Genomic DNA, 16,605 nt, shown 5'->3' with positions numbered 1-16,605 from the left:
CAACTTGAGGGATAAAACACAATTGACTCCCGTTTATACAAGCAAGGCTAAGACCTCTTTTTAATATTTTTTTCACTCTATAATGCCACTGATGAGATTATGTCACGTGTGGATGGCCAATCCTCACTTTTTTGCAAGAAATTTCTAGATAGGTGATTTACCTCCATGCAAGCGTGCAACAAGAGGGTGGGGAGCACACACTCCAAGCTCCTCGTATAAACACATCATCAAATATAGAAATAGAGATACCCTAGGTTGCCTTCAACTCAGGACTAGGTAATAGATGATGATAATATGACATAGACAATTGTGTAGACATATATTTTTCCTTTACAGGTCACCAAGTTGAACAAGTTTCCACCTTGGAGAAAATTATTCTTGAAACTCAAGTCATGATTGATGAGAACAATATAATCCTTAATGAAACACTGTAACACCAAAACCAAATTTCTTTGTGGCAAATATTTCTTCTCAAAGCAGTTTTTCTATGTTATTTGTAACAATTAACAACACAGTAACACTGATTTTCATATTGAAACACTGATTTTCATCTGATTTTCATATTGAAACACTGATTTTCATATTGAGTATGCAGGACTCAAACCACCTCTTATTGCCGACGCTCTATGTAAAACTAGTAGCTTCAACACATAATTCGACCTCCACCCTCTGTGTGTGGCATACATATGGGTATGACAGTTGGGGGAAGAGTGCACCCACCTTCACCGAATACAACGTAAGGAACAAAACAGAAAAGAAAATATGTGCCCTTGCACTTTCATGATAAGAGGATTGTACAACAACAACTAAGCCTTATTCTACTAGGTGGAATCGGCTACATGGATCAACTTTCGTCATAATGTTCTATTAAGCATCATGTTTCAAACCAAATCATTAATCTTGAAATCTTTCTTAATAACTTCTTCTCTTATAGTTTTTCTGAATCTTTTCTGTCTCGAAATCTTTTGAATGATAGGAAGATTGTCCTTTATATTAAATGAACATATTTTTAAAGTAATTTATATATATTAATCAATTCAACAACTAATTTTACTAAACATTTTACTAAAATGATTACACCAATAATCCTTTGACTCTTCCTAAAGATTTACACAACTGTATTTCATATAAATACAGAACTTGAATCTTAAAGTTCATGAACCCAGAACTTGAATGCTGTGCAAGAAGACAAATGACAGTACCAGCCAATTGCTATCGAAATAGATCCGGGAAAGACCACATTATGAACCTTGCAAAAATGTCCGAGTCAAGAAACTCAATATGTGCAGCCCGTCCGATGAAAGAGTTCAAATTCTTGCCGTGGGCAGTGGCATCAAAATTGACATCACAGCGCATGAACACTCGACGTTCAGAGGGGTTGGCGCGTATTTGGTCCAAACAAGCATTAAGCATCTCCAGGAACATTTTACCCTTCTTTGACGTGTCGTGTGAAGCGGCTTGGCATGATTCAATTCTAGCAGAATGATAAGGCACATAACCATCCTGAAAATTTGTATTGTATCAGTTAAAAGGAGGCAAAGAGTTCTGAGTAATACGAAAATGTGCCACAAGGAATAGTAAATAATTTTAAGAATTCTGAGAGAAGGCAACACCTGAGGAGAAGATATCAAGATAACATTCCTAAAATGCTCCAAAGTCTTCTTCTGAAAAAAATAAGAGTACAGAAGAAATAACTCCATTAAGAACTCTTCATAATATCTATTTTCATGTATGTATGAATGATTCATTAAACACATTAGGCCCTGTTACCTTTCAGTGTTTTCTGTTTTCATTTTCATAAAATACACTTAAAATATATTTTCTTTTTCATTATTTAAGTGTTACTCAATAAAAATAAAAACAGAAAACACATACTTGAACAAAGCTTTAGTTTTCATTTCCAGAAAATAACTCCCAACAGCTTTGAGCAAAATCTAGTTAGTCACTTCCATTCATTTTCTATTACCCAATCTATCTTCATTAACATGCCTTTATATTATCCCTGTCATTATTTTTTAGTAGAACTATTCATACCAAAAGTAGTCATTATGCACCAATACAAACATTTATTGAAAAAACAGACTCGAATCACATTTTACGGAATTTTTTAGGATTTTGGAAATATGATTGGGTCTAACTCAAGCCTTACAAAACTGGTTTGTAAGGTGATGACTACCCACTACTTATAAACACATTTTCAAGCCATATATCATCCATCGTGGAACTTCTCAACACATCTAGAGTGTGACCCAGTAGGAGGCAGTTCAACGAATCTTGAATAGACTGAGACAATTAAAGAATTTAGGACCGGCTTCTAAGGTGAGAAGTAATCGCTGCTTACAAACTCGGTTTCAAGTCATTCAATGCGGGACTTCTCAAAAGAATTCATTTCACAAGAAAATTGCCATCGATTTCGAGGAATTCATAATACAAATCACATATGCCAGCTTTTAAAAATCACATCAACATTACTTATCATTTTCAAATGCAAGGAAATTTTATTAGGAAAAACAGTTTATAATCAGTAAAACTCCAATTAGACATCAAAACAAACATGGCATGTAAAAAACAAGACCTTTGAGCTCATGCCTGTCATTTGATCCCAACCTTTGTAGGACACTTTCCTACCTTACACAGTTTGTATAGGAATGTTTTCTGCAAATCTGGATCATCCGTACAGGTGAGCTGATGAATGCACTGTGTGCCTTTTAGCTTCTTCAAAAACCACATTCCAGAATTAAATAATGAGTTTGAACTATAAATATACCCCAAGTGTGGACCAGATACTGAAACATATGTTTGTAGATGTCTTAGATATGGCTCCATCGAGCTATCTGCAAACGCGGGACAAAATTTAGTACCAAATTTTAACTGATCAACAGCATCTCTTTTATATGATTATAACGTACCTGCTATTGCTGTTCTTATAATGAGATTACCCATAGAATGTCCAACAAAACTTAACTTAATATCTCCCAATATCCCATATTTTGTTACTTTGTCCATTTTGCTTTTAACAAAAGAAATAACTTCCTGAGCTAGCCTATGTCCCATTTCTTTGAAGTCTCCAGATGTTTTATCTTCATTAACTTCTGACATGAGAAATTCTACTTTGGGATCTATCAAAAGCCATTGATTCCTAACAAGTCGTAGATCCAGATGATGCCCCTAAAACATTTTAAAGGATGAAGAATAGGCATTTAATCAACTTTTTAACCAGAGATGATGCCCCTAAGAAATCAAATATTGAATATCAAAGCCAAGAGAGTAAGCAAATCATGCATTTCCAAACAGCATGTGTCTGGGCAGTGAATTCAATTTATGTCAGCTCAACTCAACTATATAACAAAAGATAATAATTACAAACTTTAGTTAGTATACTTGGTAAGAAAAACAGAAGACTTCGGTATAAAAATGACCGTTTTGTTAGAAACTTGAGACAGATCCACGACCATTTTTTTAGAAACTTGAGACAGATCCAAACAAAATAAAAAAAAAAGAAAAGAAGAAACTGTAAGTCTACAACCCATTATAATAGAAAGTTACCCCTAAGAGATATTCAATTCGACACATAGAGAAAAGAGAAAAACAACATGAATGTCAAGAAAAAGAAGAGACACTGAAAAGTCCTGCTCCTGAAGCTGAGATGTGATACCCTCTTTCTGATTGGTGAAACCACACAAAAAGGAGGGACCACTCTTTTCCAAAACTTGAACATTCATGGGTGTATGAGAATTGAGAAGTATTGGTTATGTATTACATCCATGTTTGAAATCTGGCCATGAAGCACAGCTTCAATTGAGAATGGTCTAGACAAAGTCCGAGTCAGATAACTTCCAAGTTTTCACGGGTTAGGATTTTCAACTTTCTACTTTGTTTAATCAAAGGTGAATGGAACTAGGGTATTATGGGGTGCCCGAGCCCAAATTGAGTAGTATGGGGCATTTAAGTGGCTTGGTTCTTCCCCTTTGTTAGCTAGCTTTTATTGGAGGTTTCTTCAAATGCTCAGGCGCTTGTCAATTGGTATCAGTACCAAAGACAGGTTTTCGGTGGCTCGGAAAGGGCTACCTACGGAAGGGATAACCGAAAAGACCAAGTAAAATGTCATAGAGTGCAATTCATCGGAATGTCGCTCTCATAGGCGGTGTTATCGTAGAGGCATGGGTATTATGGGGTGGTCAAATCCCACATTGAGCAGTATTAGTATGGAATGCTCAAAAGAGTATTTAGGTGGCATGGTTCTTCCCCCTTAACAACTAATTTTTATGGAAGGGTTTCCCAAGTGTTTGGATACTTATCACAAGGGCCGAAACCAAAACTGGCCCCAGGTCCTTTTTTAACATTTATTCTTAGTGGAGTTGCGCTTTTAGGTTTACCAGCTTATTTGAAGTCAGGTGAACCCTATCTGGCCCTTCTTCAGCTTTGGTTTGATGAGTTATTCCAGGGTAGTCCCCTTTTGAAAATGCTACAAATAGTTCATCAAACAGTACATAACTAATCACTAACATATGTGGATATACTTAACATGCTCAAGTCCTAAATAAAAAACAAGATACATTTTTGCAATAAAATCCACAAGACCTGCCTGAAACCCATGCACAAAGACAACAATCTTCAACACACGAACATTACTTTGTAGTGCAGATTTCTTGCTTAAAGTATCATTGCTGGGCCCATTTGTTAAGCTATGTGAATCCACAAATCCAACATTTCTCATATGTGAAATTTCACTGGTACTACGTCGTGGCACATTCATCACCCTTTCAACAAGCACAACTGGTATACGCAAAGGATCTCCAAATATCTGCATGTCTTGAATTGAACGGTTGTTAATCTGCACACAAAAAAGCATTAATTCATTAAATTGGCCATACTTAAAGGCTATGAAGCACTGATACTCCAGTTTGAATCTGTGTTTGGTGTCCGATACCGACACGAGATCGACATATCTGGTTACATTCAATTATTCTACTTTTTCAAATTATATGGTGTCGACACATCAGTGTCATGTTCAGGGTCTCTGTTTGTATCAATGCTTCGTAGTCTAAGAGTCACGGGGTGGTCCCCATATGCAAGTTGATAGCTCACCCGCATCTGTGCAATGCTCCTCCGATGAAGTTCGGCACAAGAAATTGCAGTTTCAAGAGGCTGTATGATTTCATAGACAAAATTAATGCTTTTTAGAAGCAACTTATATGACACAACGGTATGAAGGAACATACAAGCACTTACCTCATCAGGTAACTTCCACAAACTGGAGACTCTTTTGTGCATACCACGTCGGGAAGATTCATCACCACCACTATTTATATAATGATGAGGCATCTCTACCTTAGAATACATCATCCATATTGACCATTCAGATTTCCGATCCTTAGCCCATGTATTGCGTAAAAACTCTAATATCTCTGCCTTGTTTTCCCGGTGAATTTTTAAAAATATCTTCCATAAATAGTGCAGTTGATCTCCCAAAGAATGAAAACAGTCCAACAGTTCATTCTGAGGCAGGGAATGGAGCTTTTCAGCATCCAGAATATCCTGAGCACCATTTCCTCCCTGTACAGAAAAGAAACAAATAATCAGTAAAAAAGACACCGTAAAAACAATATAAATGCCACACAAAATAATTAAAACTGTGTAACATGAAATAAAACAAGGACCTCAAGACCATTTTGTGGCTTGCCTTGTCCTAAATTGTCACCATCTATTGAAAACTCATTTGCTCGTACCACAAAATTTATTAAGTTCACATCATTCATTTTTGACACAAAATCTGAAGTATCTATAGCTTCATTAACTGCTTTGCTAATTTTGTGTAGTTCTTCCAGCAATAAATTACGAGAATCTAATAATGCTCTGACAAGCATGATATCTTTCACATCTTGAGAAGCAACACCTTTGAAGCCCTGATCAGTAAGCAAAACATTCTCTGGTTAATGCTTGAAAAAGAATGATCCCTAAAAAAATAATGAGGCTTTTCATCATCCCATATTATTCAAGTACATATACAAGTATTTAAAATTACCATACAGTCCTACATAACATTCTTTAAATAATTTTCGCCCGTTTCTCAGTCCTGGTGGAAAGCATTTTGCTAGTGACTCGCAGCATAAAACCTTAACAAATATGTTTGTCAATTTATGCTGAAACTTCTATATAATATGAGCATCACTCCCAAATCATTATCCTCTCATTTGCATTTATGAAGTACACATGCAAGTATTAAAAATTACCATACAGGCTATATATAACATTCAATAAATAATCTTCACCCTATTTTCAGCACTGGTGGAAAACATTTTGTTTGTGTCTCACAGCCTAAACTTTCAAATAAATCTGTTTGTCAGTTTATGTTGAAACTTCTGAATAATATGTGCATCACTCCCAAATCATTATCCTCTCATTTGCATCTATGAACACGACACACATTGAGATTTATTTTTTTTGTAAATGTGACACTCGTAATAGGACAGGAGGAGTATTGCATTTCCTTGTTGTATGATTAGCATTGTATACGATTAGCCTATACATTAACATTTGAACTTGAACTTCAATTATCATCAAACACTATTCAGATGTCTCTCATATTTCAAGTTGAATTGAGGAATTGAATTGAAAGATAGAGGGTAATAATAGGGTATTGTTGAAATTGAACAAAAAATGTGAATAGAATTCCACCAAGGATTTTCCATCATAAAGATCTTTCCTTTCACTCACAATATCCAATTTTCAGAATACCTCCCTCTATTCTACTTAAGTGTCCCTATTATATTCTACAAACACAAATGGAAAAATCACAATGATTAGATAAATGGCATACAGTGTTTGCTGTAAACAAAAGTTGAGTTATAAAACATCGAGGCATTGATACTAATTTAGGATTTGATATTTTATATTCAAAATGAATTTATTTTATATGTTGTATCTCGGTATTATCAAGTTTATAAGTTTTAGAAAATCATATCCACATATTGATGTTGGTGAATCACATATCTTCTTTGTTATCAATAGAGACGTTAGTGTAGACAGAGTTGCTGAAATGGATAGCATGAACATGTTAATCTACATAGCAAACATACACAATCGAATTTTCGACCAAAACTGCTTCAAAATTTACCAATGAAATGAACACAAAAAAATACTAAAATGAAAGCCTCTAGTATATTCATACAAAATATTAGAACATCTAACAAACCTGGGTACCTTCGATGCAGCTGTGTTGGAGGCAGCTTTCAATAGACTGACATGTACACTTACATCGACAAGTACTGCATGCAATGCATCAAAATGGACGGGACAATAAGAATGCAATCCTAATAGAGCTTTAGGAGGAATTCGGAATTCATGGATAGCAGCCGGCAAAGCATCCAGAGAAGCTTGCACGTCAGCCCTGTAGGTGGTAAGGTTCAGTCAGCATTCCATTTTCACCAAGCAAATGTCAACCGAAAAGGAAACAAGCATGTGTGTGGATCATATAATAGGCTAATGAACACACTACTTTTATGACTCACCCATCCTCAAGCGTTGCAGCATAAATAAGCTCAAACTTTAAAATAACACCATTTGTAGTTAAATCCTGTAAATAAGAGCCACATAAACGCAGGAAGCTATGAGTAATATACGTGTCATGCTACTAGGTTCCTCACGTAAGATTAGGAAACCTTTAATATTAGCTATATTAGATCCTCTTTAGTAACATAATTATAGCTACAATAGTTTTTTACTTTTCCAATACAAATTTCAATTCATATGTGGAAATCAGAACATGTAAACCTCAATCATATTTTGTCATCTTGTTATATCATAATGGTACATCTTGAAACTGTTTATGTTGTGACGAGATGGTGAACAATGATTGAACGGTACACAAAACTTATTTACACATTAGTATATAGTTAGTAAACCAACTTTTTTTTATTATAACAATTAGCATGTTCGAAAGATTTCTCGTTAATGCATTAAACAGTTTTTTCTATAATTCCAAACTACAAAACTATTCCCAAAAAACGGAAAGTTATGTGTCTTCTATTGACTACATGGTATGATCTAGAGGACCTCAATAAATAGATAATCCGCATGATGGCATGAAGATATAATAATTTGATTCCCGCTAAGGTAAACCCATAGAAAGAGGAGAAATGACAGAGAGATCATTACCACAGATTTACTGCGTGATAAGATGAATGAGATCATCATACATAAATATACATCCTGTCTGGCATACTTTATCCGAAAGGTCTGTGTTGAGAAACTGTTTTCTGTGTCATCAATCTTCCATACTCCACAAATACTGCTTTGGTCCAAATCAGGAGCTGCGGAAAGTTTGTGTGAGAAAGAGTTTCACTAATAGTTCACAATTGAAGATAATAAAAAGTTTTCAGATATAAAATTTGCATGAGAAAAAGCTTCACTAATAGTTCACAATTGAAGATAATAGAATAACCACAAACCAAGGAGAAAGCGATGAATATTGCAGATAGTAGGGTCAAAAGTAACCAAACAAGAACTCCACATTTCATATATAGAAATGAAACATACTTGGGAAAGACAACAGTAATCCTGATTTATGGCACAACTCTTATTACTTCTTCAACAACTTTGGGCCTCAAGTTTCAACTTTGATCAATGATCACCCAGTAAGTATATCTAGGTTCAGCCCCCGAAGTACGGGGTTAACAAAACCTACTACTCCAACAAATCATTGTATCTCTTTACTCTTACATATCTCAACTTACAAACCATGAAGAATTCTTTGTTGGGGGATAGAAGTTAAAGCTACCAAACCCTTTCAACAATTTTTCTTTCGAGTTCATTAACTACGCATCGATAGTGTAATTTTTTTTTACGCTGACGACCGATCATATTTCACTATTGTTTCATTTTCTAACATTACTTCCTAGCCAAGGCACAGCATACATCAAGGTTTAACAATTTCTTCTCCCACAAACACACCGGAGCAACTAAAGCATTATTAATTATCAATTAATAAACAAATTACCTTCATATTGTACAATTCTAGCTGGAATACCAAATGAATTATTTTCATTATCTTCCCATCTTACTGTAATCTTAATTCGATACCATCTATACAAAAAAAACATAATTAATCAAAAACTCGAAAATAACAAGCAATTAATCATTTAATTAATTAACGAAAAGCACAATGTATAATTAATACCCTTGCTTAAACAGATCAAGATTATGAAATCTATGAACATATATTGCAACTTCCTGAACAGTTTCCAACATAACCACCGGCTGAACCTTAACGGCACGAGGCATTACATTACACAACAACCTCTTTAACCACCAGCTTCAGCATTTCGAAAAAACTCCAAACGAGGAAATCCTGAAAGGAAAAAACGAAAATCAAAATCTGAAAGAGGAAAAAATTATATTCTAGGGTTTGTAATAATTGCTACGATTAGGGTGAGGTTTACCTGGGTTTGAATCAAAACCAAAATCAAATTACGGTTATAATTATTATTATGAGAATGAGAATGAAACAAATTGGAATTGAGAATGTAACAAATTGGAATTGAGATCATTTTGGTTGGAATTGCTACGGTTGGTTTTTTGTTTTTTCATCTCTAAAGAAAAATGTTTTAATTTTAATTTACTACTTCATCATTTCTTATGCACAATAAGACTTTTCTAATTTTCGTGGGGTTTTCTTTTAATCCAACTAAGAGAAATGAATAAAGTTGGCATTTTAGAAGTATTAATAAAAAAATTACTTTAGATGATGTAACCAAAAAAAAAAAATTAAAAGGTGTTGATCATACATGAATCAGACGGATCTTCAGTGGTCTGTAACTTGACTTGTGGTCGGTCCAAAAAAAAATAGGGAGAATGTATCTGCAAGATACTCTGATGTCAAAGTGAGGTTCAGAGAAAAAAGTAAGTACAAAGTAGTGAATGAGAATTGAATATCTGACCCTCTTATGAGGAGGATATTTATAGTGCCCAACGTTGGGTCAAGGTCTTTTGTTTTGGGCTGGATTGTCAGGCCTAATACAAAAGACTGCCAGAATCCTACGTGGATAGGGCAACATCAGCGCATGATCTTCATCATGGATCAATTGCTCGTGGGTCTTGGAAGGAAGAGGATCGGTTCTAACAGAAGACAATTGGGCACTTGTCTTTAGAAGGGCACGTGGGAGAAACGCTCTCAAAAAGTTATGACCATTTGAATCTGCTGAGCCTTGCGGTAATGCTAGACTGGGCCCTACCCGGCGATGAACCAACCACTAGCCTAGTCCACAACAGGTGTACTTGATTGAAATTTTAAAAGACTATTCGATAACAGCCCAAAAAATCAAATTCTTTTTAATTCAAATAAGTTTAAAAGAGTGGGTGAGATTAATTTGACTTAATGAAATTTAAAAAAGATTTTTTACAATTAAAATTTTTAACAGTACTTTTATATTGTCAATCAATAAAATATATAAAAATTAAGATGAAAAAATATATCAAAATTCTCATAAACTAGTAAAAATGAAATAAGGGAGACCTAATCTATTGCGAATAAAGTCTTTTTAATAACACTGGAACATTCCACATATTTGACAAACTAAAATAAGGAAGACCTAATATATTGTGGGTAAAGTCTTTCTATGAAGGTTATTCTAGATGTAAGATTTAAATATTTAGCAATTTGTTCTTTAGTAGCAAAGGAACAATGGATGGCGACTTGAAAGTCAAGTTGACCCGTTTTGAATCTGATTCAAGCCATACTTCAACCTTTGATGGAACCTAGTTTAATTGGTTTCATTGTCTCAATGATCTTAGTATAAAGAGTAGTTGTAGTGTCCATGTTAACAGCAAAACAACTGAAGAATTCAACATTGTTGTTTTTGAAAATTCCCCCACACACGACTGGATCGCGGCATCTTAAAGCAACTCCATATGAATTTCACTTTACCTAGAGTCTAGAAGGACGATAATATATAATTTCATTGGTCATATGTACCTTTATGGAACTATGAAAGCTTTGAGAATTTAAAATTCTCTCATGGAAGAGGATGCAAATGCTTTGGTGTGGTTACTAATAGGAGAAACCAAAGAGATTATCTTTTTTATGCCAAATTTCTAATTATACAATCTGTTGTTGAATCTAGAATGATTTGTATTACAGCAAATAATATTTATGACATAGATAACAGCATACGTGATTACCAATTTAACTAGAGGGTGTCAGGATCTATTGTAAACGTTCTAGAGAGAAAGCACTAAAGAGGTATCAATTTGTAAGTTAATCACTTAGGAGAGCTAAGAACATAATTGTTGGAAAAATGAGCACGAACAAAATAAATGAATTAATGATTCAAAGTCAAAAGAGTGTAGATTACACTTAGAAGTTAAATTACATCCTCTTAATTGTAGGTTTTCATTTTTTAGGAGTTTATTGTGCATTTGTTTCCATACTGAGGTGGATTTTGATGGGGGATTGCCTTATCCCAAATCAATTTGGCCAAAGATAATTTTTGGCATGGTATGGTCTTATGTTAAAAATCATCTTTGAAAATAAGCTCGCTAGAGATGGTGTGAATCCACATCAGAATATCTCTTTTTAGAAATTGGGAGAATATAGTTTGGGAAACTAGGTGGTCTAAATAAAGGGGATATTTATAATGTCATAATGGATCTTTCAGTCGTTGTTATGACTGAAATCTTTGATTTTTCTGTTTGGGGAATTTTGATCTAGTCTAGAATGAACAAAATGTTGGACAAGGGATCTCCTCACTAAGCATTGTTCCCGAAATAGATTGAAGCTCCATCATCAAGTAACCACCTGTAATTAATCCAAAAAATTGTAAATATGACTTGATACCAATCCAAAAGCTAGAAAAAATTTGGTATAGTATGGGTTTCTAATTCCTCAGCATTTTACTTCTGAAAAACACTGCTCAATGATTGCTATGCTAACGTGAAAAAGTTCCCAACATAATCTAAGAGAGGTTGTCTCATTAAAGAACAAACTAATTCCACTTTGGTTTGATATGATTCATTAAGTTGTTTAATAAAAATCATCATAGGATCGACATTTCTTATCACTTGCTACTAGTTTGATTATGTATACTTGTACACATCATTTGAAGCAACAAGATTTTGACACTATTGTTAATGATTGTGTCATTAAACTTAGATTTTTCATTTGATCTTGTAAAATGACTTATTTGAACATTTTATATGTGTTTTTCCTCTACTTAAATGACATGCTGCATCATAACCATACATGTGAAGGTTGATATACTCATAATACATAACATACTCGGAGTCAAAAATGACATTCAAAATCTTAAGGAGATTTCAACAAGCTCGTCATTCATTTGGAACCCATGTTCTTGAACCAAAGAAAGTTGAAGAGGGATTTGAATTTGTACTTGTTAAAATGTACAAGTGTGTGGTATCCTTACGCGGGTAGGGGATACTCATAGGCCTTATTAAATGAGGGTGGTTAGCATTTGTCCGTAGCAGCGACATACCCTGTTTGGTAATGTTTAGGGTGGTATAAGAGCGCCAGTTCATGTGAGATGAGAGGCTCTGTGTATAAACATTATGCTTATGGTGTAATGAAATGTCCATCTCTCGTTAGGAAAGAAGTATTTATATAGGCCCTTGGGCCTATGGTTTCCTAGGGAATGATAGCTTCTCATTCAGTAAGTGGTGAACCGTTGAATTCCTACTTCCTAGGAAAATGTGGATCATCTATTGACTATGTTTTCTCTTACCAAGAAACGTCTTTTCCCACATTTCTCATAATTGGGAAAGTGAGAGGCAATGAAGGCAAGATGATTCCTATCGGAGGGCGTCATATGGTTATCGTCCCTCTTAGGTGATATGACATGCTGAACCAAATTGGCTAGGCCTTAAATCCTTCAAGAGAGGAGTTCGGTAACATATTTGATGGGAACTCTTAGTACCTCAGGTGAAGCTATCTTGAGCCTGGCCGATGAGACTCTAAGTCCCTCAAGCAAAGTGTTGGACCTTTCGGGAGAGACTTTTATCAAGCCCTCAAACAACACTTTAGGTTAAGTTTCACAGTAAAGACTTTGGCCGCGTCTCTAAGGCGGGATTTATATGTTGGATATCGTCCGAGGAAACTCCAAGTCTCCCAATCGGGGAGTTTATATAGCATGTTCGATGATAAATCTTAGTATCTTAGGCAAAGTTATATTGAGTCTGGCTGATGAGAGTCTAAGTCCCTTAGGCATGGCGTTGGACCTCTCGAGCAAGACTTCGATCAACCCCTTAGACAAGACTTTAGGTTAAGTCTCTTAGGCAAGACTTCGATCACGCCTCTAGGGCGAGATTTATATGTTGGATCCATCTCAAGGAAACTCCAAGTCTCCCAAGCGGGGAGTTTAGATAGCCTATTTGATGGGAACTCTTAGTCCCTTAGGCAAAGTTATATTAAGCATGGCTGGTGAAACTCTAAGTCCCTCAAGAGTGGCATTGAACCTCTCGGGCGGGACTTATATCAAGCCCTCGGACATGACTTTAGGTTAAGTCTCACAGGTAAGACTCAGGTTATGCCTCTTGGGTGAGATTTCTATGTTGGATCTCACCCAAGGAAACTCCAAGTCTCCCAGGTAGAGAGTTTAGATATCATGTTCGATGGGAACTCTTAGTCCCTCGGGCAAAGTTATATTGAGTCTAGCTGATGAGACTCTAAGTCCCTCAAGAAAAGCATCGGACTTCTCTGGCGAGACTTCTATCAAGCTCTCATGCAAGACTTTAGGTTAAGTCTCTCAAGAAAGACTTCAATCATGCCTCTGAGGTGGTTGGTTTGTCATATTGCTCTTAGGGGGAGGCAAGGATCTTCTAGTGGAAGTCCAGCGTATTCACATTGCCTGAAGAGGCGGCATGGATCTTTACATAGAAGTCCAACTTGTTTAAATAGACTTTAAGAGCGACAGGGATCTTTGCATAGAACTCTATCATGTTCAAATAGCCTATAAGGTGGCAAGGATCTTCGCATAAAAGTTTGTCATGTTCAAATAGACTTTTAAGGCGGCAGATCTTTGCATAGAAGTCTAGCATATTCAAATAGCTTTTAAAGGTAGCAATGATCTTTGTATAGAAGTCTAACATGTTTATATGACCTTTAACAATTGCAAAGATCTTCATATAGAAACCCATCATACATAATATAAAAAAAATGTCTTCCTTGGACAAGCTGATAATGGGCGTCATCAAGCTTAATGGTGAACTACTCATCAAGCTCAGACCAAATGCACAACAATCAAATGTAATAAGCATCCAACAAGTATTTCTCATGCAAACATGTTCAAACATGCAATCATATAATGTTTCAAGTAAACAAAAACACCAATCATGACTTAAATACTTAACCCTCACATGAAATCAACTTAGAGTGTTCTATTTCAATTTAAACCTAGAGAGAACCCATAATTTTTGGGAGAAAATTCTGAGATGGAAGAAGATGAGAGGATGATGATTATTTCTTGATTGAATAAACCTTTTCAACTTGCTTCTTCTTCAAGAATCCAAAAACCCTAACATGTCAGGCATTTCCCTTCAATGATGATCAAGTAATTCATCTTCTATCTCTCACCCTCTACTCGCCCTCTCCCTCTCTTTTCTCTTTCTCTCACTTCAAATTTTGTGCAAGGAAAATGAATGAGAAGAAGCGAGGTTTATTCATAAAATTTGGTATATATTTGCCAATCACAAAATTTGATATATATATATATATATATATATATATATATATATATATATATATATATATATATATATATATATACTTGCTAGTGGAAAAGACTCCATTGTCTTTTCACCTTAATCTTACTAACCATGTCATCTCGTGAGATTAGTTTCATAAACTGTACTTACTTGACTACAATATCTCACTAATCACCATTAACTCTACTAATTAGGGTTTGGAAGGGTATGGATATTATAATGCATATTAAAGCATCTCAATAATTTCTCTATGTATATACTTTGATTCTGGCCAAGCATTTTTTATGATCTATCTCTATAGATTCTGATTTCTAATATATAGGCTGCTTCACCCAGGTCCTTCATAAAAACGCATCTCCCTAGCCAAGTTTTCACTTGCTGCAAGGTAGGGACATCATTTCCAATGAGTAATACTTCATCTATATATAATATCAGGAAGACAATTGTGCCCCTATTAACCTTCTTGTATACACAAGGCTTATCTTCTTTTTTAATGAATCCATATTGTTTTACTGTTTCATCAAAATGAAGATTTTGGCTTCTTGAAGCTTGCTTCAATCCATATATTGATCGTTGTATCTTGCATATTTTTTGGGCTTCTTGTGGTATGCCAAATCCTTCAAGTTGTGTCATGTACACATCTTCAAGAAGATTCCCATTAAGAAAAGCAGTCTTGACATCCATCTTCCATATTTCACAATTATGATATGCAGCAATAACAAGTAAAATCCGAATAGATTTTAGCATTACAACTGGTAAAAAGGCATCGTCATAGTCTACACCATGAACTTGCTTATATACCTTATCAATAAGTCTTGCCTTATAGGTGTGTGCTTTATCATCCATGTCAATCTTCTTTTTGAAACCCACTTGAATCCTATAGGATTAACTCTTATAGGGGGCTCTACCAAGGTTCAAACCTGGTTTATGTACTTAGAATCCATTTCATATTTCATGGCATCTAGCTACTTTTGAAACTTAGGAATAGTGATGGCCTCCTGGTAGGTCACGGTCTCATCTTGATCTATGAATAATACATCACCTTGATAAGTAATGAGATATCCATATCTCTTAGGTTGGTGAAGTATCATGTTTGGCCTACACCGGTCTTGTTCTCCTTGAGTAGGTTGCTCTTCCACAATTGCTTATTTCTAATTCCTTCATAGGTGTATTAATATTTTATGGTTCTTGAATTTCTTCAAGTTCTAATTTCCTCCCACTAATTCTTTTGGAAATAAAGTCCTTTTCTAAGAATACTCCAGTTTGAGCCACAAACATTTTTCCCTCGGAAGGATTGTAGAAGTAATGCCCTCTTGTTTCTTTAGGTTACCCCACAAATAAGCATTTGTCTGATTTGGGCTCAAGCTTAGTTGAAATTTTTCGTTTCACATCAACTTTGCAATCCGAAATCTTCATGTAAGACATATGTAGTCTCTTACCACTCTATATCTCATATAGTGTCGTCTCAACCATTTTTTAAGGAACACGGTTAAGTGTGTTAGCTGCTATGAATAGAGCATGTTCTTGAAAGGAGTTTAGAAGATCGGCGTGGTTCATCGTGGATCGGACCATGTCTAACAAAGTCCAGTTTCTTCTCTCAAATACATCATTCCATTGTGGTGTTCCAAGCAGAGTAAGTTGAGATAGAATCTCACATTATTATGTTTTCTATTTAATTGTGTTTTTATATTTTAGTTTATTTTTTCCTTTATTTAACTTGCATATTTAATTTTCATCATTAGCGGTTATTTGATACATATTCACTGTTGAGACCATAACTTGAGATGCGGGATGTCGTTTTGCGCGTTCTGATATGCGATGAAAAATTAAGAGAAAGAGCTACAAGTTTTGTGTTGAATTTGTTTAGGAACAAAGAGTACTCTATACACAATG

General features: G+C 35.1%; 1 protein-coding gene across 3 annotated transcripts; it reads right to left on the bottom strand.

The window, feature by feature from the left end:
- Window positions 1–726: 726 nt before the first annotated feature.
- LOC131660136 (uncharacterized) lies at window positions 727–9,632 on the bottom strand. Of its 3 annotated transcripts, none has more exons than XM_058929293.1 (14): window positions 9,441–9,632; window positions 9,179–9,349; window positions 8,999–9,084; window positions 8,158–8,312; window positions 7,512–7,576; window positions 7,204–7,390; window positions 5,730–5,906; window positions 5,233–5,556; window positions 5,089–5,148; window positions 4,586–4,834; window positions 2,910–3,168; window positions 2,629–2,834; window positions 1,614–1,664; window positions 727–1,503 (listed from the first exon to the last, which is right to left on the bottom strand). In XM_058929293.1, exons 2-14 carry the CDS (start codon window positions 9,280–9,282, stop codon window positions 1,213–1,215), a joined length of 2,214 nt encoding a protein of 737 aa, XP_058785276.1. In that variant the 5' UTR covers window positions 9,283–9,349; window positions 9,441–9,632; the 3' UTR covers window positions 727–1,212. The 3 variants fall into 3 exon arrangements, 2 of the variants coding, with proteins under 2 accessions (XP_058785276.1, XP_058785275.1); XM_058929292.1 differs by having other exon boundaries at window positions 739–1,503; window positions 5,661–5,906; window positions 9,441–9,631; XR_009300743.1 differs by having other exon boundaries at window positions 1,417–1,503; window positions 2,576–2,834; window positions 5,661–5,906.
- Window positions 9,633–16,605: the final 6,973 nt, after the last annotated feature.

The sequence above is a fragment of the Vicia villosa genome, linkage group LG3, assembly GCF_029867415.1.
Source record: "Vicia villosa cultivar HV-30 ecotype Madison, WI linkage group LG3, Vvil1.0, whole genome shotgun sequence".
Classification (NCBI taxonomy): domain Eukaryota; kingdom Viridiplantae; phylum Streptophyta; class Magnoliopsida; order Fabales; family Fabaceae; genus Vicia; species Vicia villosa.
Note: the sequence above shows the minus strand (reverse complement) of the source record. Positions and strands in the feature narration are given on the sequence as shown.